General features: G+C 40.3%; 1 protein-coding gene across 1 annotated transcript in view; it reads left to right on the forward strand.

Moving 5' to 3' along the window:
* gatad2b (GATA zinc finger domain containing 2B) overlaps nucleotides 1–21,773 on the forward strand; it is a 108,375-nt gene extending 86,602 nt beyond the window's left edge. Inside the window, exons 5-13 of the mRNA XM_080441363.1 lie at nucleotides 3,092–3,223; nucleotides 5,288–5,416; nucleotides 7,140–7,307; nucleotides 10,092–10,295; nucleotides 10,547–10,727; nucleotides 11,324–11,526; nucleotides 13,431–13,541; nucleotides 15,941–16,181; nucleotides 19,182–21,773. Coding sequence (XP_080297489.1) covers nucleotides 3,092–3,223; nucleotides 5,288–5,416; nucleotides 7,140–7,307; nucleotides 10,092–10,295; nucleotides 10,547–10,727; nucleotides 11,324–11,526; nucleotides 13,431–13,541; nucleotides 15,941–16,181; nucleotides 19,182–19,315 — 1,503 coding nt within the window. The 3' untranslated portion in view covers nucleotides 19,316–21,773. The remainder of the gene's footprint in view (nucleotides 1–3,091; nucleotides 3,224–5,287; nucleotides 5,417–7,139; nucleotides 7,308–10,091; nucleotides 10,296–10,546; nucleotides 10,728–11,323; nucleotides 11,527–13,430; nucleotides 13,542–15,940; nucleotides 16,182–19,181) is intronic.
* Nucleotides 21,774–25,878: the final 4,105 nt, after the last annotated feature.

Genomic DNA, 25,878 nt, shown 5'->3' on the forward strand with positions numbered 1-25,878 from the left:
TACATGCTCAAAGATAGGAAGGCCAGATTGAAAGTGTTAACAGAAAGCTGTAGCCAAGGCTATGATCTATGCCATGTTTGACACAATTCACACACGTCACACGTACCATGATAAATGATACACATGGGCTGAAGATCTCAACACGCCACATTGGAAAACACGCTCTTGAACTTGTTGTGTTTGATCCTGACAGATATGTACAAACAATACGGTAATGTACACGCACATTTTGTCAACAAAAAACACCCATCAATCCATCAAAGGTGGAATGCTGGAATGAGTCACAAACACTGTTTTATTAGAGCAGTGGTTTAAAACAGTGATTCCCAAACGTTTTTAGCTCAAGACCCAAAAGAGAAATGCGATGTCTCCCCGGGACCCAAACAAGTGAAAATAGCCGATCTACAAGCTCACAACACGTTGCGACGTGTTGTGAGCTGGTAGATCTGCTATTTTCACTACTTCTTAAACATTGTTTTACTTATTTGCGACGTGTTGTGAGCTGGTAGATCTGCTATTTTCACTACTTCTTAAACATTGTTTTACTTATTTATGGAATTTGATTTTATATTCGATTTTTTATTTTGATTAATGAAATACTTAAAGGTAGGGTAAGTGATATTTTTTGGTTAAAACAAAAAGTATTTTGTTTAAAGGTTAAAGCACTATATTCTGATAGTAATCATTGCTATAGAGTGTTTGTTCAGTAACAGGAGTCTCCCCGTCTCTCCAGCTCTTTAATAAACAAAAAATACATTTTCCGGTAGGTGTCAAAATCTCAGCCAATCAGGAGAAAGTACAAATTTTTAAGCTTAATTTTTATAGTGTTCCAGTTCCAATTTTGCCTGCTCATTTCTTAGTGTCATCACTTCCAATTTCACTTGTTTAATCTGTATCCTGATTGAGTTCTCTATCCTGATTGGATAAAATTGGAAATGAAACTGAAACTGAAACGAGAATATAGAGCTATTTAACACTTATTTTAACCGAAGAAAATCACTTACCCTACCTTTAAAAATGTTTCATTAGAATTTGAATTGGTTTAAATTTATGAAATGTAGTTTTTAACATGGAAGTGAATGTGGCTGTTTTTTTGGCGATCACGTGAGTTGCTGCTTCTTTGCTTCACTGGGAGTCAAATGGTGACTCATAGGTTAGCGAACAGCGCCATCTAGCGTAAAACCACTGAAAACACAAAATCTCGTCATTCTCCTCATTGGCGGTCTGAGCCTTAGCAAAATATGACGAGAAATCTTGGCAGTTGGCAGTCAAAGAGTTAATAGTTGTTTCTTAATTGATGAAAAGTTGTGATACATTTTTTTAAACTTTTAAAAATCTTTTAAAATAATATTATATATGTTTTAATGTAGGAATAAAAAAGGGGATATTTACTCGCTACCCATAAAAATGTATCCGCGACCCTTAAACCACTGTTTGGGAAACAGTTGGGGTCTTCAATGTTTTTCTGAGAGAGAGATGAAGCAGGGACTCCCACTATATATTGGATTCATGTTAAATGTGTGTTTTCAGACATTTAACCACTTAAACCCTCAGTACTTTGTAAACTTGACCTTTGCCTCTGTACTTGGTCTGCTCTTTCTTTCCCTCTACACCAAACCTCTTTGCCAAAAATAGGCTACAAGCTTTTGCCTCTTTGCCGAAAAAAATATCTGCTATTTTCGGCTGATGTCCCCCCCCCAGAATAGGGATGCGAGAGGGTTCAAGTGGTTAATGTAAAAATGCGGCCCCCCCTGCAGAGGACCCCCTAGGATTTTACTATTTTGAAAAACGTTTTAAAATAGTTCAAATAGCCGATCTACAAGCTGTCTTTTGAATACAATTCTATTTAGGTTTAGTCATATTTTAATCATCTGAAATGTTTGTTTTAGTTTTAGTTGACTAAATATCATGAGATTTTATGACATGAAAATGTTTGATGACCACTGTCTTAGATAAAGTGATGTCATAGACATAGATAAAGTGATGTCAGAATCAGAATCAGAATCAGTTTTATTGTCACATCACAGGTTTACAAGGTAAAGAAGTGGGTGAAATTCGTTTTTGTGCATCGTTCCCATCGCAACGTTAATTTCCATAGAAAGAAGAGGGGGGGGGGGAGAAGAAGAGGGGTGGGGGGCAAGTGGGAAGGAGATCAAAACAAGAGAGCAACAGAAGGCCAGACAAGTTATCTACATATTTACGTAGATTTACGTATTTATGTCATAGATAAAGTGACATGAAGTGTGAGATCCACATTGGAGTCACACTGTTTCTATGTGGATCCTGAAATCCTTTTTATATAGTATATTTCAAATAGTGGTTTTTAGCATTCGAATTATTCGACCTATAAGTATTCGAATATTCGATTAATCGATTTGATTATAGAAAATAACATAATTGTTTTTTGCGCATTTTGCAATGGCATTGACGACTCGACTCAAGGAATGCGAGTTGACGTCACACCAGAGCTCACAGCTGCGTGTCTGCTGTAGAAAAGCCACTGAATCCTTCATAAAAATACCTACTCTAGGTGTGTGTCTGTGCTGTGTGGTCAGGTTGCTATTCAGTGAAATTTGGCATTATGACTTAGAAGTCGTATGTATGTACCAAATGACCATATTCAGTTTGTCTCTGTATTGTCCTGCTCTCTATAAACCTCCATAACTGCACAATTCAACAGCAGTGTACAAGGTGAATAAACCGACAGAGCTGGGGAGGAAATATGTATTTGTGAATTAATTTATTTTCTCATAATAATAATTAACATTTTGGTTTTATTCTATGAAGTCATTCATCCCAAATTCCATAAAATATTGCTATTATAAAGCATTTATTTGCAGAAAATAACTTGTCTGAATAAGTGTTTTTCACCTTGAAAGTTTTCATTTAGGGCGGGTTCTGAATTCTACAATAGAATGGCTATATTTCCATCCATTCCTTTCGTCGCTGCGATGAAAGGAAACAAATCTGCTACTTTTCGGCTTTTAGGCTTATGGTTAAAATGCCCCAAAATGGCATTCATAAAATCTACGTCCTAAAACATTGATGTCCTCACAAGTATAGTAATACAAACGTGTATGTGTGTGTTCAGGGTAAAACGGGCGAGGAGCGGCAGCAGGTGATCAAAGCCCTCAGAGAGGAGTTGCGTCTGGAGGAAGCTCGCCTGGTGCTGCTGAAGAAGCTCCGACAGAGCCAGCTGCAGAAGGAGAACGTCGTGCAAAAGGTGATAGCCTCCTTCACATGGTGTCACGGCTTGGGATGGGGATCGCACCAGTGTTGATTTTGACAGCAAATTTTTATTTAGTTTTTATGTAGTCTTTTGAATAAAATTCTATTTAGTTTTAGTCATATTTTAGTCATCTGAAATGTTTCAGTTTTTGTCTAGTTTCGTCGACTAAATATCATAAGATTATAGTCGACTAAAATGTATTTTGTATGTATTCTGATTTTACACTTGGTTGCATGTTGAAAATAGACGATCTATTAACTCTTTGACTGCGTAACGCGTGAATAACGCGTCAATTGCTAGTTTGTCCAGTTGGCCGTCGACGCGTTAGACGCGTTGGACGTTCATTGTTTAATCTCTGATCGCGCTATTCTGCAAACTCTAGGATTCGAGTTCCACTTACTTCACCCACACTTGCATCTGGTTTTATGACGCAGATTCCGTTTCCGGTTTTCTATTTTTTTCCACGGTCATTTTCGGCCAGGATAGGGAAACACACAGTTTTTCACACGGTATAAAAAACGAACGGAGAGGTCATCTTCTATAATCTATAGTCTGGGTGACAAACAGTCATCGCCGTCGTGTATCACATCGTAAAATTTTGCAATCGGAGAATCTGAGAACACGTCACATCCGGTTTGACGTATTTCACTGTTTGGCTCTGTTGGGGGGGGGGGGGGGGGCAGCGAGTCAGCGAGCTGATGAAAGTGTCTATTTGCTGCTCTCTACTGGTGGAACCATCGTATGTGTTCAAAACCGCAGCTAGACTTACTATATGAAAATTAAATAACAAAATAACAAACAAAAAAAAACACGAAAATCGCTGGCACTGGGGGAGTACTTTATGAAAATACTCTGGCAGTCAAAGAGTTAAGCTCACAACGCGTCGCATTGAGACGCGTTGTGAGCTTGTAGATCTGCTATTTTCAGACCGCAACACCCGAGCGATTCAGAAGAGAATGCACTTAATACTTCTGGTGATTAGTTGTTTCGTTCCCTACCTATGTTGAATGCATTTATTGTAAGTCGCTTTGGATAAAAGCCGTAATGTAATGATTCAATACAGATATACAAGCTCATAGCACATGAGCTTGTAGATTTGCTATTTTTAAAAAATCGTGTATACGGTACTTTTTTAAAGTGCAATTGTTTTACTCAAATCTTTACTTCTGGAGGTCCCTGGCACAAAACATTTTTGAGATAGGGGCCCACAGCCAAATAAATATCAATGTTTTCAAAATTTTAATTGGGTGAAGTGCTCTTCTAATGTTGAATTCACACCAGCAGTGTTGTGATGCTGCTGTAAGATTGTCAAAAGTTTTGACCCGGAATTGTGCGAGTTGAGGCATTACATTAGGGCATTCACGAATGCAATGATTTTTAGCATTCGACTTATTCAACCTTAAATTAGTCGAATATTCGATTATTCGCCAGTGAAATATCATATTTTTTTCATCCAATACAAACAAGCATATTATCATTAAAATGCTGTGTTGCAGTCTTGAAAACAATCAGCGAGTAAAGGGTTAACTAATAGACAGGGCTGTGAAAGACAGCTGTGCGTTCTGATTGGTCTAAACCCAGAGCAGCTGTTCCAGGAATGGCAGATCTACAACTTCACATTGCCTCACGGACGGACGCGTTGTGCGCTTGTAGATCTGCTATTTTCGGTACAACACCCTTCTACTATGGAGCATAGGATAACATGCGTTGCTGCTGCTCTGCGTTGCTGCTGTTCTGCTCTGGTTGAAAAGAAACGTGGCAAATGTATTTATTCAGTTCATTTAACTTGGAATAAGTCAGAAAGGATAGGCTTGAACAATCATTTTCTATGTTCAACAACAACACACCACAGTATATGTCCATCCTTCGGTCCGGTCGTTTACAAGGCTATGATGCCGTATCAGTGGTGGAAAGTAACTACTAAGTACAATTCTGAGGTATTTTCTACTTTACTGGAGTATTTCCAATTATAAATCATTTTACTTCTACTCCATTATACCCCCCCCCTGCATATCAGTGTGTTAACAGTAGGGGGTGCTGTTGTGTTTGTGTCGTCAGGTTCCGGTGGTCCAGAACACGCCGTCCTCGGCGCAGCCCCCTCCCATGCACAGCTCTGGTGGGCTGAGCAAACTGCCGGTCCGTCCCGGAATGCACACCCCAGAACCCCAGAACCTACGCACTGCACAGGTCTCTGTGTGTGTGTGTGTGTGTGTGTGTGTGTGTGTGTGTGTGTGTGTGTGTGTGTTTGTGACCATACTTGTGAGGCCCAAATGACCCTCACAAGTATACTGTAGTAGAATTTGAGAAATAGACATTGTGAGGACCGTTTTCCTGGTCCTCACAAGAGAAACGGCTGTTTTATGGTTGAAGGAGATGTGGGGAGTTAGGTTTACAATTAGTAAAAGATTCAGGTTGGGATTAAGATTAGACATTAAGAGGTTGGGTTTAGGGGTTAACGTTATGCCTAATGTATACTTACTGTAGTTGCGCATCCGGGTCACGCACCAAAAATAACAGATCTACAAGGTCACAACATGTCACAGCGTGACATGTTGTGACATGTTGTGAGCTATCTGCAATTTTCGGCTTTAGGTTTAGGATCAGAAATGTTGAAAAATAACATTTATAAAGTCGTCCTAGCCAAGTGTGCGTTTCTTTGTTCTGTGATCTGCACATCCCCCTCCCCCAAAATCCATACCTTTTTTTTATTGATCTTCATTGTCTCATTGGAGATGGAGTGTCTGTCTGTCTGTCTGTCTGTCTGTCTCTCTCTCTGTCTCTCTGTCTCTCTGTCTCTCTGTCTCTCTCTCTCTCTCTCTCTGTCTCTCTCTCTCTCTCTCTCTCTCTCTCTCTCTCTCTCTCTCTCTCTCTCTCTCTCTCTCTCTCTCTCTCTCTCTCTCTCTCTCTGGTCCCCCTCCCCCCAAAATCAATAGCCTTTCTTTATTGATCTTCATTGTCTCAGAGTGTGTGTAAGTGGAGGACCACTGTATCCAATCTCTGTCAATTCCCAGTTCCTTTACCAGGCCAGTTAAAGTGCATACTGCCCCCTGGTGGGACAGTGAATCCTGCACCATATATAGATTGTTTTAATGCTGATGGAAGTTGTAAAAAATATGTTCAGCTAAGACAATATACATGAAGAAGATGTCAGAAACTGTGTCTTCCATGTCAGGAACATTTTGGGACAGTTGACATTGAAAAGCTGCATGAAGTAACATGTCACACTTTGGGACATTTCACACCCATCAACAATGAAATTGTTGCCCACATGCCAAATGAGGTGTGTGTGTGTGTGTGTGTGTGTGTGTATCACACACACACACACACACACACACACACACACACACACACACACACACACACACACACACACACACACACACACACACACACACATAGCCTGTTCATCTGTACACCCCCCCCCTCTCTCTCTCTCTCTCTCTCTCTCTCTCTCTCTCTCTCTCTCTCTCTCTCTCTCTCTCTCTCTCTCTCTCTGTCTCTTATCAGGCCAAAAAGTTGTCCGATTTGTAAGTGAGTGATGTGTGATTTGTAAATCATAATTACAGTATGTATTTGTACAATTTGTGTTTTGGATTCCTTTACTAAATAATGCCATTTGCTCAGACTTAAGTGACTAACTAATGTAGATAACTAATGTGCCTCTATTCCTATGTCACCTTCACATTTTTTGATTTTGATGCACCTATTGTGTCCTCTTTTGTGGTGTATTTGTATTGTATTCTAGTATATTATATTAAGAGGTATTGTTATATAATTCTTCATATTTTTACTAGCTATTTTAACTGTACTACTACTTCTCGACTGATTTGAACGGTGCTATATCAATAGTTTATTATCATTATCACATAACTGCATAATGAATATTAATATTGAACCATGTGTGCCACAGGGTCACACGGTCATCCGGTCGGCTCCCAACGCCACGCTGCCCCCCATGTTGCTGTCACAACGGATCATCGCCCAGAGCCCTGCCCAGATGCAGGGCCAGCGGCTGGCATCCAAGCCTGGCATGACCCGCACCTCTGGTACCATGGGCAACGCTGTCACCTACCAGCAGGTACAATGCTACGGCAGTGTCAATTCCGTCAACTGAAACTATGATGAAAAAACTGACATAAACATAATTACTAAAACTATGACTAAATATATTGACAATTCCGTCGACGAAAAAATGAAAATGATGGGGAGGGAATTGATTGGCTTGCCCGTAGTCCACTGTTTTCATTCTCCGATTTTAAACGGAGTTAAACCACAAGTTTGCTGTGCAGAATCTACACTAGGTGTCATTGAGTCGTTCTGTTCAGAACATAGACCAGGCTGGTGATGCCCATGATGACATTTACAAAGTTGTAGTTAAGGGGTGTGACTTCTAAACATTGCATTGAATCCTAAAATTGTAAGGAAAATAGGAAACGTTAAGTTATAGTAAGGTAATTACTTGATACTGTAGGTCTGAACGTTGCAGGCGTCAGTGTGTGCATGGATTCAAGTTCGCAGTCGCCACGACTGATTTCAGTCATTTGCATTCTATAGAAGCCAGCATGTCTTCTATGGAAGCATGTTGCGCAGCGAAAGTAGCAAAATAGCTCTATATTCTGATAGTACTCATTGCTATCGAGTGTTTGTCCAGTAAAAGGAGTCTACATGTCTTTCAGCTCTTTATTAACTCTTTAACTGCCAGAGTGTATACATTAAAAAACTCACCCACTGCCAGCAATTTTCTTATATTTATCTCCAGTATGATTGATCCCCTGATGGTTGCTAATCACAGAGGGTTTCACTGTGCTTCCGCGAAGAAAAAATGTCATCGCGACCGTTCGCTTTTATACGCCTTTGAAAATAGCATGTCAAGGGGCACGGTGGCGCAGTCGGTAGCGCTGTCGCCTCACAGCTAGAAGGTCCTGGGTTCGAATCCCGCAGGGGGACGCTGGGGGTGCTGGGGGCGTGTTCTCTCCTCCGCGTCATCAGTGCCCATACTCCTCTGTGTGGAGTTTGCATGTTCTCCCCGTGTTCCATAGGGTAGGTACCCTCACAAAAACATGCAGTAATCCTGGTCACTATACTGCCTCCCCCTGGCCAGCCGGGGCGCCTGATGGAGGGGAAAGGAACTGGTTGGAATAACGCGCTACGTCCAACCAGGGAAACTCCCCTGTCAGGTGATAAGAAGGCCAGATATTTCATAAAAGCAAATGTTAAGCCTCAAGCTGTGATTTGTTTACCTGGTTGGCAGTATGTAGAACAGCAGAAAGGATATAACTAAAACATCATAATTTTACATATTGTGTAGGAACCGGCGCTACTTTCACACTGTTTCACAAATGGCACACTATAGGACAATTCTTCAGTGGTGAGATTTAATTAGCTTTAACCAGTGGTGTAAAGTAACTAAGTATATTTACTCTACTTAAGTACACTTTTGAGGTATTTTTACTTTACTGGAGCATTTCCAATTTTCAGTACTTTTACAAATATTGTACTTTTTACTCCACTACATTTATTTGAAAACTTTAGTTACTAGTTACTTTGTAGATTTTTATCATTATTACAAAACATACATTAACCATTTCAGCCCTATATAATTTTTGGCCATTTGAAAGTAGCTGATCTACAAGCTCACAATGTGTCGCCATGTGACGCATTGTGAGCTTGTAGATCTGCTATTTTCAAAAGATTTTAATACATTTTATACATTTGTGAAATGGGACATTCTGCATAATGAGTACTTTCTACTTTTGGTACTTTAAGTACATTTTGATACCAATACTTTTGTACTTTTACTCAAGTAAATTTTGAATTCCGGACTTTCACTTGTAACAGAGTATTTCTACATTGCAGTAGCGATACTTTTAATTAAGTAAAATAATACTTTTTCCACCACTGCCCATGTGGGTGTGTGTGTGAGTGAGCACTATGGACATGATGTCCAAAGCACTCCTCTGCTCATAAAGCCCTGTATGTGGACACAGTCCCTTACGGCAATGCTTCTCAAATGTTTTCAAGTCAAGGACCCCCAAAATGATATGTATTTGGCTGCGGACCCCGACATCTCAAAAATATGTTGTACCAGGGACCTCCAGAAGCAAAGATTTAAAAATGTTTGCTTTAATAATTTATTTTATTTTGTATTCTTTTACTTTTTCAAAGAATTACAGTACACAATTTTCCAAAAATAGCAGATCTACAAGCTTGTCTATCTGCTATTTTTGCTGTGCAGCCAAAGTATAAAATATGGTTAAAGTGGTTAAGATGATTGTGACGCTATTTTAACTAATTTAGCTGGGGACACCCTGGAACCCCTTCAAGGACCCCTGGGGGTCCCTGGACCCCACTTTCAGAACCAATGCCTTTACAGTCCTGTGGATGTTAATGAGAGACACTGTGGAACATTTGAAAACTGCAAATGATAGCTCATATACGACAACATCTTTTTGTCATGTGTTATATTAACGTTTTATCTGCATATCGGTAGTGAAGGTTCTAATTGATTCAAGATTGATTGAGATTCTAATTGATTTGATATCTAACCTATCTTGTTTGCTCTCTCTCTCTCTCTCTCTCTCTCTCTCTCTCTGTGTTTCTCCGTTTCTCTCTCTCCTTGTCTGTCTGTCTGTCTGTCTGTTTGTCTGTCTGTCTGTCTGTCTCTCTCTCTCTCTCTGTTTCTCTCTCTCTCTCTCTCTCTCTCTCTCTCTCTCTCTCTCTCTCTCTCTCTCTCTCTCTCTCTCTCTCTCTCTCTCTCTCTCTCTCTCTCTCTCTCTCCTCTCTCTCTCTCTCTCTCCTCTCTCTCTCTCTCTCTCTCTCTCTCTCTCTCCCCTGTCTCAAACTGTGCACTGTGCACCTGCAGGCCTCCAGCCAGCAGGTGTCAGCGTTGCAGCGCTCCGGCTCCACCACTGCGGCCATGTACATGAACCTGGCCCAGATGCAGGCGGCGGCTGCAGCGGCCGCCCCCGGGGGTCCCCTGGGGTCCGGGCCGGGGGCCGTCAGCCCCTCCACCATGTCCAGCACGCCCGGGGGCGGGGCCTCCTTGCAGGGCTCCATGGCCGACCAGGTACGTGCCTGGTCACAATCATTATGCACTTTAATCGTCTGATCGCAATTATTTGATATAATCATTTCCGTTCACTGCATCTCTCTCTCTCTCTCTCTCTCTCTCTCTCTCTCTCTCTCTCTCTCTCTCTCTCTCTCTTGATTTATATGTTCCAATGTTCAATGACCAAGACACAATTAAATGATCAATCGCAATTATTTGCGTGACGATTTAATCGTCAACTAAAAACAAATGTTATGTTGGTTGAGCAGGCCAGCAGCCAAGCTGCAGCCAAGCTGGCCCTGCGAAAGCAGCTGGAGAAGACCCTGTTGGAGATCCCCCCGCCCAAGCCCCCCGCCCCGCTCTTGCACTTCCTGCCCTCTGCCGCCAACAGCGAGTTCATCTACATGGTGGGCCTGGAAGAGGTGGTCCAGAGCGTCATAGACAGCCAGGGTGAGACACCCTTGGACTTCATTTTCATGTCAAGGACCCCCAGATTTAGCTACTACGTCTGCAAACTTCCCATGCAAACTGCTAGCCTAGCCACTTAGCCGGCTCTGCTCTGCCGATACTCCGTCTGATCAGCACATATCAGATCTTTACTTTGATTGGTTTCATGCTCGTTTAAGCATGGGTAGAGAGCCTATTTCAACCAATCAGATTGCTTGGTCGGAACTACCTCTTGTATAACCAGGTTCACAAGGTGCTTTATGGTGTAAAAACAACAAAGTGTTTAAGAAGAAACTCCTGTTAAGTTCCAAACTATATATACATATACACATTAAATATGGTTTTGTTCTTGTTAAGATTGGTCTCCTATGAACTTAAATTAGTCAAATATTGGATTATTGGCTCAGGAATAAGACAACAAAAATAAATAAAACATCTCCATGCGGTGAGTTTGAGTTTGATAGGAAAACATTTTTGGTGAACTATTCCTTGAAATAAAAGTGTGCAAAGTGAGGATAAACACATTTAGTGTCTTTTCAAAGTGCATCTGCCATATATCACTATTCTCAGTGACTAAGCTCAAGCTGTGTGTTCTGCAGGTAAACTGCGGGGGGCGCTGTCCCGCATGGAGCCGTTCTTCTGTGCCCAGTGCAGAACCGACTTCACCCCCCACTGGAAGCAGGAGAAGAGTGGGCGGATCCTTTGTGAGCAGTGCATGACGTCCAATCAGAAGAAAGCACTGAAGGCAGAGCACACCAATAGGCTGAAGAACGCTTTTGTCAAGGCCCTGCAACAAGAGCAGGTCAGCCAATCATAATGCATGCACACTCACTCACTCACTTTCACTTTTTTTCTATTACCATGAAAGGTAATGGACACTGACAGTGTTTTGTTGTGTTGAAAAACCAGTATGATCGAAAAAGAAGCACTCGTTTTGAGGCGCGAGCCGACGCCACCGCGATCCGGCCGGGCAGGGCAGGGCTTGCTAGCCTTGTTCCAGATGAATCTGCCATTGCAACAAAACAAAAAATCCTTGGCAGATTAGGTCTGGCCCCTCTCAATAGAGATTGGATTTCTCTCCCTCTGAAGTTGTGAGGGATCGATCGCTTCTTCTTTTTTGATCGTACTGGATGTTCAAACGTACTGTAACACATACATTCTAGTGAGAATAATGTCGATGTACGGTGGATGATGATCTCACTGTGTTCTTTGCAATGTTATTCTAGTTTAGCATTCTTAATTTTATTTTATTTTTTTCATTCTGACTTTTTGTTTCTAATTAGTGTGGTTGCCCTAACAGGGCAACCAGACTATAGTAATCCTTACACTTTATTATTATGGCGTGTAGATAACCGTTATTTTGCACCGCATCTCCTCCCAGAGTTTATTTTTCCCAATTTAGTGCCATATGTCAAAATGACCGGCCTCACCGGGACTCGTGTGCTTGTATTTTGCTAAGAGATTAGTTCCATAGTTTAATTGATATTGATTTATTAGTGCATTAAATTTCCCCATCCACTTTAATGAAAAAATGAAAAAACTCCCATTCAAGTATTTTTTTCTCAGAAACCGTAAGGGTTAGAGTTACAAGACTTTGTGGGAAGGTTCATAATTTAGTGCGAAATTATTAAAAAATTAATTACACCAATTGGCTTAATGGTGGCGCTATAACAGCCCACTTTACGCTTTGACCTATAACTCTTGAACCGTTGGTCGTAAAATAAAAATTTGTTTCCCCAGATTCCTTGGGTCATTACGCAACTCCCTATATAGGCCACGCCCATTTGCGTCAGGATAGATTTTCCGCCATTTTGAATTTTCTTCAAAACACACTTTTAGCTCCTCCTCCCACATATTTTCTCCAAATTTCACAAAAATCGGTACACATGATCTCAGGACCCATGCAATAATCTGGACCGAAACAGAATTTTGATAGTCCATACCGTTTGTCCGTAAATGGCTTCCAAAGTTAGCGGAAGGGGCCCGTTTTACAAAAAAGCCCACAAATCACGAACGAAACGTCCAGTCAATCCCAAATTTGAATCACATGTCAAGGGTGGTTTACTCAACAAATCCCCAAAAGCATTTCCACTTTGATCCATAGGGGGCGCCACAAATGCTCAAAATGTAACCGTTTGATGCAAAAACCTTATGTTGGGGGGATCAATCCTCTCAAAATGAAACGCAAGTGATCTCAGGAGTTACGTGACAATGTAATTGGCGCAGCCTCCGATGGTATTCCTCCCAGCGTATTCCTCGAGTCCCGGCGGCAGCGACCCGCGACTCGCGTCGGCGCAACCACACTCTGCAATTGCCCTGAATTGCGACGCGTCTAGTTTCAGTTTAGTTTTCATTAGCCTCTAAAGCGGGTTTGCTAGCTTTGTTTGTTTGTTTGTTTGTTTATTTATTTGTTTATTTATTTGTTTATTTGTTTATTTGTTTATTTATTTATTTATTTATTTATTCATTCATTCATTCATTCATTCATTCATTCATTCATTCATTCATTCATTCATTCATTCATTCATTCATGTATTTATGTATTTATTTATTTATTACCTTTTTTTGGGGGGCGGGCTGGGGGTAAAGCCTAGTGTTTTTTAGTAGTTTTCTTTAGTTAACACTTAGTTTTGGTTATTTTGTTTGGTTTTAGTTAGCATTAATAACTGTGGTTCTTGGGGTGTTTGTGGTGACCCCTGGTGACAGGAAATAGAACAGCGTCTCCAGCAGCAGGCGGCGCTGTCCCCCAGCACCGCCCAGACCGTCCCCAACACCGGCAAGACTGACAACATGATCCGACACCACGCCCTCAGACAGGTACCTTTGATTTGTTTGTTTATTATAGGGCATAGTAGTGGTGGCCATTGTGGGTTCCACTGATAGAAAGCCCATTCATTTTTCCCATAGAGATTTCCGAAAATATACATATACATTATTTTAAGCCTGGAACCCGGTGAATCATGACCATAAAACATTTGATTCTGTGTCAAAAAGTATTTGAATATTTAATTATATTATATACTATATTTAATAAATACCCTTTTTTGCCGTTTTCAAATTTATTTTGACATAGAATAAAACATTTTATGGTCATGATTAACCACGAGCCTGGATGGCCAGGTTCCATGCTTAAAATCATTTATATGAATATTTTCGTAAATCTCTATGGGGAAAATGAATGGGATTTATATCGTTGGAACCACAAAATGGCCGCCACTGCTATGCCCTATAGTTGTTTAGCCTCTGTGGTCCCTGTGTGTGCTTTGTAACGCCCAATTCACAGCAGCAGCGGCACGACACTGCCACGTTCTGAGTTTCAATGGAGGCGAGTGACTCCATGCTTTTCCACAGCATCAGTGCACTCCACAGCAAAACGTGTGGCGTCTTTGCTGCAAGTGCACTAGCATAAAAACCAAGCATAGGCCCCGTTTACACGACAACGCTCCCTGCAGAAAACTGATAAAACAAAATCGACATTGATGTGCCTTCCGTTTACATGGCAACGCTGTTTGTTTGTGGGGGTTGAAGACGTGAAAACAAGTTAAAAACTCTTCCCAGAGTGGAAATCTTTGAAAACGCTCCGCCTAGCGTCTCTGTGTAACTAGACAAAACGTGTGACGCAGCAGCAGCTCACGTACGCTTTTACCTCACATTTCCAGTGACAGGCTCTTCAATCCTTGAGAAACAGAGGATTTTTAATGTATCCATAACAACTTGTCCCGACAAAATGATCTGTTTTGGAGCGAGTGTTTTCACCATACTTGCTATTGTTTGTTTACACAGTGCTGTGTTTACGGCATGCACAGCGTTTTCAATCACTTCTCTGTCTCCATCTGTATGTGATTTTTATTTTATTTTTGTATCGCAGGGAGTGTTGCCATGTAAACATAGCTATAGTCGTCCTCTTAACCCCATTTCTCCTCCCACCAGGGACAGAATATCCCCCCCCCCCATCTGTCAGAGAACACACCACACCGTATTATTTTCCCCTTTTTTTGTTGTTAATCTGTGTATATAAAATATATATTTTGAATCTCTTAGTTACACCGACATAGTTTCTTTATGCTTGATTATAAAGATTGTTGTGTAATTTTGACAGCAGGCATTTTGTACTTTACATGTGTGCTGCACTGTTGTATACAAGGCATTTAACTAGCAGCTGTATTTGTATCCATACAGCTACGTATAAATCAGGCATTACGATATCTCAGCCTGCTCAAAAATACATTTTAGCCGACTACATCAACTGTAGATGTCGACTAAAATCTTATGGTATTTTGTCGACTAAAACTATACTCAAACTAAAACATTTCAGATGACAAAAATACAGTGGTGGAAAGTAACTAAGTACATTTACTTAAGTACTGTACTTAAGTACAATTTTGAGGTATTTGTACTTTACTTGAGTATTTCCAATGTCCAATGCTTTTACTTCTACTTTTACTTACTACTACTGTACATCTCAGAGGCAAATACTGTACTTTTACTCCACTACAATTATTTGAAAACTTGAGTTACTTTTGATTTAGATTATTATTACAAAACATACATCAACCACTTCAGCCCTATTTATATTTTGGCCATTTGAAAATAGCCGATCGACAGATCTACAGCTCACAATGCGTCTCATCGCGACACATTGTAAGCTTCTATTTTCAAAAGATTTTTATACATTTAAAACTTGAAATGGGACATTCTGCATAAGGACTTTTACTTTTGGTACTTTAAGTATATTTTGATGCCAATACATTTGTACTTTTACTCAAGTACATTTTGAATTCCGGACTTTTACTTGTAACAGAGTATTTCTATAGTGCAGTATTGATACTTTTACTTCAGTCTTTAACTGCCAGAGTACAACTAAATAAGGCCCAGACTGCCAGCGATTTTTCGATTTTCTTACCTTTTGAAGTTGTCACAGAATATTTATCTCCAGTATGATCGATCCCTGATGGTTGGTAATCACGGAGGGTTTCACTGTGCTTCCGCAAAAAAAAGAAATGTCATCGCGACCTCCCGTTCGCTTGTTATACGTCGTAAAATCTCAACTCCTGTGTTTTACTATACTACATTTTTGCCGAAACATGCTATTTTTAAGTAATAAGTTAACCAGGAAGTGAATGTGGCAGTTCTTTGGATCACGTTATCTCCTGGTTCTGTGTGAAAAAAACGAAAAGAGAAGAAGTACTTTTTCCACCACTATGTGTTCCCGCTAGGCTCCCCAGCCGCAGGCGTCCATGCAGCGGGGTCTGTCCAGCTCGGCGCGGGGCGTGCTGTCCACCTTCGCCCAGGCCTCCCAGCTGTCGGTGGCCAGCAGCCTGATGGGCATGAGCGCCAGCGCCAAGCGCTGCGCCGGCGGAGGGGGAGGGGCCGGAGGAGGGGGAGGAGGCGGGGCCGGCGGGAGCAGCGGCGGCAGAATCCAACACGACAGCAGACGTCAAATTTACAACATCCCCGGTTAGAATACACACACACCCCATTCCCATTTTCAGTACTTTTACTTCTACTCCACTACATCTCAGAGGCAAATATTGTACTTTTACTCCACTACAATTATTTGAAACTATTATTTGTTACTAGTTACTTTGCAGATATAAATGCTGATATTATGAAACATACATTAACCACTTTAGCCCTATTTTATACCTAGGCTATTTTCAAACATGTTAGTACTTTTACTTTTGGTACTTTAAGTGCATGTTGATGCCATTACTTTTGTACTTTTACTCAAATACATTTTGACAGACCTTTACTTATAACATAGTATTTCTAAATGTTCTATATCGCAGTATTGGTACTTTTACTTAAGTAAAGCATTTGAGTACTTTTTCCACATTACATTACATTACATAACAGTCATTTAGCAGACGCTTTTATCCAAAGCGACTTACAATAAGTGCATTCAACATAGGTAGGGAACGAAAACTACTAATCACCAGAAGTCTTAAGTGCATTTTCTGCAAAAACAAGCAACCAAGAGTATACCTAGCGCTAAGGTAAAAGTGCAATATATCAGCTACCTATTTCCTTAAACAGATGAGGCAAAAAAGCTAAATCAAATGAGCAGGAGCTAAAACAAATAATTGTATCGACTAAACAAGATCCAATAAAACAATAAAACAAGCGTTCGTACAACTAGTTAACAACAAGTAGGCCAGGCAAAGAGGAAGGGTAGTGTTTCCTGAAGAGGTGGGTTTTCCACCGCTGCGCACACACACACACACACACACACACACACACACACACACACACACACACACACACACATATTTTAGTTCAGCACCTGTGAATGTTTGTTGGGATGTGCATGCTTCCCTCTGGACTCTGTTTCTAATGCGTATTTTCAGACATAGAAAATGTGTACTTGATCAAATCTTTTCTTCCCCCTACAACAAACCTCTTTGCTGAAAATAGCAGATCTACAAGCTGCTATTTTCGGCTAATATTCCCCTCAGAAAAGGAATTCTAGGGTTCAAGTGGATAATGTAAAAAAAAAAAGTTCCTATCACACAAACATTTGGTGACCCCCCTGTAATAACTCTGAGGACCCCCGTTGAAGACCCCTGCCCTACTTGATCATACTACAGCGTCACACAAAAGCATCAAAAGTAGCTTGTAGATCTGCTACTTTTGCTATTTTCTTTATTTGAATCCTGAAAAGTTAACAGTTTTAGACATAATTATGAGGTTTCCATCCGACAGAGACATATATTTAAAGGGATATTTCACTTTCTCAAAAAAATTGGGTAATTTATCGTCTACTCAGGCTTTTGGGAGCACCCCGGACAGTTTCTGATTCAGTTGCTTGATTCAGTATATAGATATTTTGATAATATAATTTTTTATTAGACACGCCCCCTTCCTATACCAACCCATTGTAACTTCAAACTCCATTTTAACTATGTTAGATTAATCGGAAACACCCGTCCTTGGTTCTGGTGACTGATATTGTCCTTCTTATACGTAAAGGGCCGTGTTTTTTCAATTACTTTTTTCATTAATATTTTATATATTCTTTGGGGAAATGAAAAAAAAAAAAAAAGAAAAAAAAACTCAATAAAATAAATGAAAAAAGTTACAGAAAAAACATGGCCCCTCACGTATTAGGAGGGCAGGATGAGTAACCATAACCAAGGACAGGTGTTTTTGATGAATCTAACATGTTTTTGAATTTGGATTTTGAAGTTACAATGGGTTTGTATAGGAAGGGGGCGTGTCTGATAAAATGAATATCAAATATCTAAATACTGAATCAAACAACTTAAAAATGTTCTGGGGCTCTCACAAAAGCCTGAGTAGATGATAAAAATGACCCAATAATGTTTTGAAAGTGAAATATCCCTTTAAGTCTGTGCCTTTTTCCCCCCTACATCTAAACTCTATCTACAACCATACAATGCGTCGTGTTGTGAGCTTGTAGATCAGCTATTTTGCACCAAATGGTTTTGAGCCCATTAACACATTGGGTGCCAGAGGTTTATTAAAATATTATACTTTGAGTGCCAGGATCTTTAACAATTTTTGAACCTTTTTCAAGTAGTCACAAAATATTTTCAGTGATCACCGTCCTCACGGTGATCCCCTCATTACACACATACAGGTCTCGTACAATCGGGGGATTTTTTTTAAAAACATTCGGTAATCCGTTCCATAGTTGCAGCCAGTTGAAAATAGTTAAATTAACATTGTAAAAAAAAGAAGTACACAGGAGCCGAGATACAGGTTTTTGAAGTCATAAGTTAACCAGGAGGTGGATTGGAGTCTAAATCTTGTAGGAGTGATATCTCCTGTTGCTGTGAAGGAAAAAAAAATATATATATATATTATTATTATTTTTTTCTTTCAAAAACCGTATATATACGGTTTTGGCACTCAACGTTAGTATGGCCAAAACCGTATATATACGGTTTTGGCACCCAATGTGTTAAGACCTGAGGCCGATTCTACAAAATGTCTTCTAAATCCTAACAGTTTTTTGAAAAAACCTATGTTGCTAGTTCAGCGGTTCTCAAACTTTTTCATGCAAGGACCCCCATCTCAAAATATGTTGTTCCAGGGACCCCCCCCCCCCCCCCCCTCTGCCCAGAAGTAATGATTTGAGTAAAAAATGTTCGCTTTAAAAAATATATATTCAAAGATTTGCACAAATGTTCACTATTTAAAAAAAATAGCAGATCTACAAGCTCATAGCAGATCTACAAGCTCATAGCGCGGCACCGAGTGCCGCGCTATGAGCTTGTAGATATACTATTTTTGAACAGCCCAAAGAAATCTTAAAATGACACGCATGCGTTCCCGGTCTTAATGTGTTAAAACAATAAAAAAGTAACGGTTTTGGAGACATTTGGACATGAGGACACAAGGTTCCCCGCCCGACCTTGACAATATACTGTACTTAAATTCCTCTCTCTCTCTCTCTCTCTCTCTCTCTCTCTCTCTCTCTCTCTCTCTCTCTAGGGTTAAACATAGCCTATCTGAACCCGGCGGCGGTAGGTCACAAGGGGTCCAGCCTAGCGGACAGACAGAGGGAGTACCTGCTGGACATGATCCCGCCGCGTTCCATATCTCAGTCCATCACCGGGCAGAAATAATGAAACCCCCGCCACACACACCCAGCCAGCCCCCCCCCCCCCCACCCGGCCCTTCGCATGCAGTGCCTGTCCTTGTGCCTACAGTTACCGAAAAAAACTAAACCCCAACAACCCATGAGAATCATGCAATCAAGCAGAACAAAAAAAACCTGGGCGCACCCACCCCCACTTTGTCAGCACATCCAAGATTTTCTTACTATAGCAAAAATGTGTCAATCATTATAACCGTTTTAAACTCCCCTTTATTATTATTGCTGTCAACTCGCTTATTATTACTATCATTACTTTTTTATTATGTTACAATTACTCATGTTATGCCTTTTTTGTTAAGCTAAGTAGTGTTTTTCCCTATTTTTCCGCTTTTTTTTCTCCTTTCTCTAACTTCACTTGTATTTATTTTTGGGGAAGGGAGGACATGCTATTAGAGATTAGCTTTACAATGCTCCTGAGTTGTTTTTTTTGTCATTACGCACCCCATGAAAGGTTAGCTATTTCACTCTCTATTTGCTTTTAAGTTGGCCTCCACTACAGAATGTTTTCATTTGAACCCAGCTAATAGAGGATTTATTGTAGTGGTTCTCAAAGTGCGGTCCAGGGATCCTCAGGGTTCCTTGCGGGGGTTCCAAGTGGACCCTTACGGGTCCATTTGTGTTCCATTTGTACACTCTCCGAGCTATGGAGGTCCTTGACATTAAAGCGCTTGAGAACCACGCCTCTACTGTAAACGGGACAGAAACAAACTAAACCAGATCCACGATGTCCAGCGGTCAGTGTACGTCCATTCAGATGTAAACGGACGACTAGTTTTTTTTCACAGTGACACCATGCAGTGGTGGGATGAGGACCCTGCATCCACGGACCCCCCCTCAGCGTCTCCTGTTAAACCCCTTCAAAATGCCTTCGCTTACCGAGTTATGCAGACTTTTCGAAGCCTTTTTACCCAGCAGTTTCCTTGCGGTACCTTTTTTTCTTTTCTTGTCCAAAACCGGAGGAGACTCATCTTATCTGGAAGTGACAGGTGTCCATATTTGTGCCACCTGAACCACGGACTCTGTACCCACTTTTTGTCCTTTTCTTGTCATAGCAGGGTTTTCTTAACGTATTCTCTATGTTTTTGTTATTTTTTTTTTGTTTTTCCCCCCCTTTTTTCATTTGTTTGTTTTGTTTTCGTTTTTCGCTGCGTCTCTACATAAAAGCGGCGACACGCCTCAGAGGTAACCTGTCACCGCGGAGACGATAATAATTGAAATAGCAAAAAAAAGGAGAAGAAAAGAAAGAAAAACTATCTCTTTGGATAATGTATAGATGCATAGCTTGATGGATGTCGGTGATATCTTAATAAAAAGGAGAGACATGGGTCAATCATTTTGGGGTGTGAGCGACGCACACACCAGTCACCTCACTTAAGAGGAGCACTTTTCATATTTCCAATTGGGAAGGAAAAAAAAACTTTTTTTGAGAAAGAAAAAGGACACAGGAAGGAGTGTCCCCTAGGTTTGGATGTTTGTCTATGAGAGAGTTGGGACAGAGATGTGTGGCTTGTATCTGAGTGTTTGTATGGCTACTTTCTGTTTTCTGTTATTGTGGGGAAAGCTTTCGCTGAAAATAGCCAATCGACAAGCTCACCTGTTGTGAGCTTGCCGATCTGCTATTTTCAGCAAAATCTTTCCCCACAATACGGATTAACAAGTGATGAACCACTGTGTCCACCAAGGCATTGTTTTCCCCCTGAGGCCAGCGTCAGGGTTGTCGATTATCACATTTGAGTTGACAATTGAATTGTCATTCAATATTTGTAATTAACAATTTAATTGTGTTTTTGGCTTTGAACATTGGAACATATTTATTTGATAAAAATTGTATTTATTTTTGCCTTTTTTACTTTGTTGCACAAGGCAGATCTGACAGATAACTTAAATACAAAGAAATGGCCAGTACCAATAATGATAATAAATAATATGCTGTGGCCAAAACTGGTCATATTTAATATTTGTATAATTTCTAAAAAAATATTTTAAATAGTGGGAATAGCCTGAGCTTGTAGATCTGCTATTTCCGCTATTTTTTTCAATAGATGAATTTATACAGATGCATGGAAACGATGTTGCAAATATACATAATTGAGACTATCTCAAACGATTACAATCAGGCGATTGTGTAATAATTGTGACAGGCCTAGCCAGCCTACGTTTTGAATTGTTTACCATGGGAGCGGTGAGTGTTCACAGCACGACGAGGCGCTGAGCGCCAATTCTGCACTTGCGCGTTCACATCTGGTGATTTTATCTGGACGGCCAGGGTTGAAATATTTTCATATTTGGCCGTTTGGAAGAGAAAACCTTTTTGGTGGACACAGCCTGAGGTGTTGTTATTGTAAAAAAAAAAATTGCTCTTGTCGATCTTTGAAAACATTAGCTATGAGCTAATGGAGTCGTCCGCTCATACTGTACGTTCGGACGGGGGAAAAAAATCTAGGGTTCACATCCCATGCAGAAAAGCACTCCTCATTCCCTCTCCTCTCTACGTTTGCAGTTATGTCAGACATTTCCCGCAGTGTTCAGTCAATGTGCAGTATTATTATTTAGACATTCAGTCGGCGAGTCTCTCAGAACAAGGCTACACTGGAGTTTGTAAAGCTCCTAATGGTAGGTTTGAGACAGGACCCAGTTCACAAACTTTAAACTAAATATTGCATGGGACCTTTGATTTACCACGTTCAACTCTTTTCCTTCTCCTGTTTGTCTGTGTTAGCCTTGGACCAAGAGATAAAAGTGTAATCGATTCTGACATTTGTGCATCTCTGACCACCCCCCACACATTCACTGGAATTCCATGTTTAATGCCCATATTCCTCTATACATTTTCAAATTCAAAGTATAGAGTGCTAACCTTGAAGCCACATATGTTAGCCTTCCCGGACGTCCAGGACGCTTGTTTTCCATAACGCTCCATATTGTTCAATAAATACGTGTTTTAATCCCGTCTGTGGCTGAATGTTACTGTATTTCCTTGTTTACAAGATGTGCAATACCGGCTTTCACCTGCTGCAACAGCGCCACTGCACTCACTGAGGAATACAGTGAACTTCCGGCACAAACGGGATTAAAAGAGTTCCTTATATAACCATACAGAATATTATAGACAACAAGCGTCCTGGAATGACGGGGGTAAGCACTTCATATTTTGAATTTGTACATGTATGGAGAAGTACGGGCATGAACCACTTGAACCCTCTATACTTAGTAAAATGGACCTGAGTTGCAACTCAATTGTACTTGGACTGCTCTTTTTCCCTCCCATCTGCACCAAACCTTTCGCCAAAAATAGCCGATTGTGACGCGTTGCGAGTGACCATGTCGGATCTGCGATTGTTGGCTAATGTTCCCCCTTAGAATATGGATGCTGGGGTTCAAGTGGCTAAAAACCATGGAATTCCCAGTGGATATTTGGAGTTGGCATCCAAGACGAGATCCAAGATGAGTGACACACCTATGTCGGAATCGATAAAAGAAGTATCTGTCAGTCTTGGTCCAAGGCTTGATTCTGTGGCGATTGATGTTCACCAAGTTGTCTGGGATGAAAGCTGTGCCCTTGACAGTTTGGGCTGCAGCCAAGCAAATTCTGTCAACTCATCAGGTGAATGTTGGGTGTGGATGTCTGTAGGACACACCATTTATACTTCGCCACGCGGCTACGTTGCTTGAAGACGGTAACTGGTAATTTTCCACTAAAAAACGACGTGTCTGAGTGTGTTTTCCGAGTTGAAAACCAGTCAAATTTTGGCCTACTGGTTGTAAAGACCCAGATGCAAATCCAAAGGGTTGTGAGAAAATCCATGGCAGCGCTGAAATAACAAACAGCACTTCTTCAGTTCTGACGAACGCCTGATGTATACTTAATTGCTGTGTCGCTCGCTGATAATAGCAGGTCTACAAGCCCACAACGTGTCGCAGTGCGACGTGTTGTGGGCTTGTAGACCTGCTAATTTCAATGCACGACAACGATGCGCAAGCAAGCATGGATGAGGCATGATCGTTTCTCCTGGACATCCGTTGGGAGACGGATGCTGGTAGATCCAGCTATCTATCGTGGCTAGCTTCTACCCGTTAGAATTATTTTTGCTACGGGGACATCACGCAAAAAGCAATAGCCAATAGGGGGAAGGGAATCGATGTCAGGTCACTGTGTTGGAGGAGTGAACAAAACTACTTCTCACATGGGTTTGGCTCCTCTTTGTGGCTCGGGACCATGGGGAAAAAAAAGATTTGGACGTCCCATCGTCATTTACCATTGTGCAGGTGCATTGTGCACTATGGGTCTACGATACGTAGGCCATCATTTTGCGCTAGACATAAAAAATCTCTCACGTTCTATGTCACAGATTCAATGGTGATACCTGTGTTGTTTGAACCTACAACACAATGGAGGACTCAGTCACGCCCCCTAAATACCTGTGTATGTGTCTCTAAGAATCCCTCCTTGTCGGCAAGAAACAGGTGGTACGAGTATAAATGAGTCTTAATGTGTATTGCTATGGGCATGGTTCCAAACTAGGGTGAATGTGTTGTGGACTTTGGGTCCGTTCACGCCGGCTGACATTTAGATTGAAAATCACAAAATGTAACAGTAGCTCCAAAACTTAGCGAAACTACCTATAGGATTGAATTCATAGGTGCAATATGTAAATTGAAGTTTACATTTGAAAGATATTGGTTTTGTTTATTATATTTATATATATTGAAAAAATAAAATAAAAAATAATAATCAGCAATCAATTATTTTCCCTTATATGGTTCAAATTGGATGGTGAACTATTTTTCATGAACTTTAATGTTGGGGTAAGTTTTTTCTACCTCGTATTTTATTGTATTTTTAATCCCCCACCCATCCCCATTCAACTTTTCTTTCTTCACCAACCTGACCATTAAAAAAAAGAAGAAAAAAAGATATCGCTCCTGTCTCTCCTGTGCTCTCTTTTTGCAGAATGGGAAAAAAAAGAAACATCCGGGACGCCTTTGTATTTAAAATGCTTTTTATTTTCAAAATGTCATTTCTTAGTTTTTTTTTTTGTTTTGTTTAGTTTTTTTTGCAAATGTCAATTATTTTACTGAACTCAGTTAAGTTCAGTTTTTTCTGTTTTGTTTGTTTCTAATGAAGTAAAAAAAAAAAAAAAATCAAACATAATCAAACTGAAAAATGTATTGACTATGAAATGAAAAATGACACGATATTTGCTAGGTTTGAAGTAATAATGACTTATTGTACATAAGCTTTTTTTTTCTCCCCTTGTACTGAAAAAAGGTTCCAATTTAAATGGTTGTATATTGTGTAGAAAAGCCAACAAAAAGCCATGAATATTGTGAAGCTTGTCATTTCGTTTTGTGATCACTGTGTATTATTGTGTAACAAATGTGCAAAATGTATGGGATTATAAATCTAGCCCTCTTCTTTGTTTTCCCCCTTGCACAGTAAAATCTTCAGTATTCTGTTTGTAATGCTGAGTGTGTACAAATGAAACAGAATTGTACCCTCTCAGCTAGGATTGGGATCCTTCAGGATTTTAACAATTTCCGATTCCTTAACTGTACGATTCCTATAGGGGGTTCCAAATGGACCCTTACAGGTCTGTAACTCTCAGAATGTACAAATGGAACCATTTTTACACTCTCAGAGTTATGTTCGTCCTTGAAGTTTCATAACCACTGGTATAGTAATGGTATAGCAGACGTGAAGTCCACAAACCAACTTCCAAAATGTGATGTTGGATCCAGTTCCTCCGGTTCTTCCAGCATCCCAACCCTACTTTCAGAGTTAAACGAACAACTGATCATTTTGACTGTGTTTTTGCTTTCTCTTTTTACTCTCGGACCAGTTAGCGGTTGCAGGAACGTGGTCATTGGTTCACATGAGGTTCTGGTAGAACGGTGCGGGAGGCCATTAGAACCCTGCTACCATACGCACGGCTGTCCCCTTCATCACATTTTAATTGACCATTAATTGTCATACAAATAATAGCAGTTAATGAGTAATGCCTAACCCATGATGTTTGTCATGGTCAACATTGGAACTGTTAGCCAGCTTTGTAAACAAAAATTGTCAAAAGAAATATCTTAAATATACAAAGAAATGACTGACAATGACCGTTACCAGTAATCAAAATAAATAAATCACAAGCAATTTTTAATAATTGTATACTTTCAAGGCATTTCAAAAGTCCTGAACATAGGTGCCCGATTGTCTGTTTCCACAACATTTCAACAGATTAATTTATGCAGATTATGATGATTATGCAAAAAAATAATTGTCTCAAATAATTGTGATCTGGCAGATTCACATCATCATGTCCGCAGTGTTTCCCAAACAGTGGGTCGGGACCCATGTTTGGGTCGCGGACCAATTTTTATGGGTCACGAGTAAATATCCCATTGTTTTTTGTTTCCTACATTTAAAAAATATATATATTTCAAAAGTTTTAAAAAGGTTTTAAAAAATCACAACTTTTCATCAATCTAAAACTATTCTAACTTCTAACTAAGTATTTCATGAATGCAATTCGAAAAATC

This window comes from Gymnoscopelus braueri (genome assembly GCF_963280865.1).
Source record: "Gymnoscopelus braueri genome assembly, chromosome: 11".
Lineage (NCBI taxonomy): Eukaryota > Metazoa > Chordata > Actinopteri > Myctophiformes > Myctophidae > Gymnoscopelus > Gymnoscopelus braueri.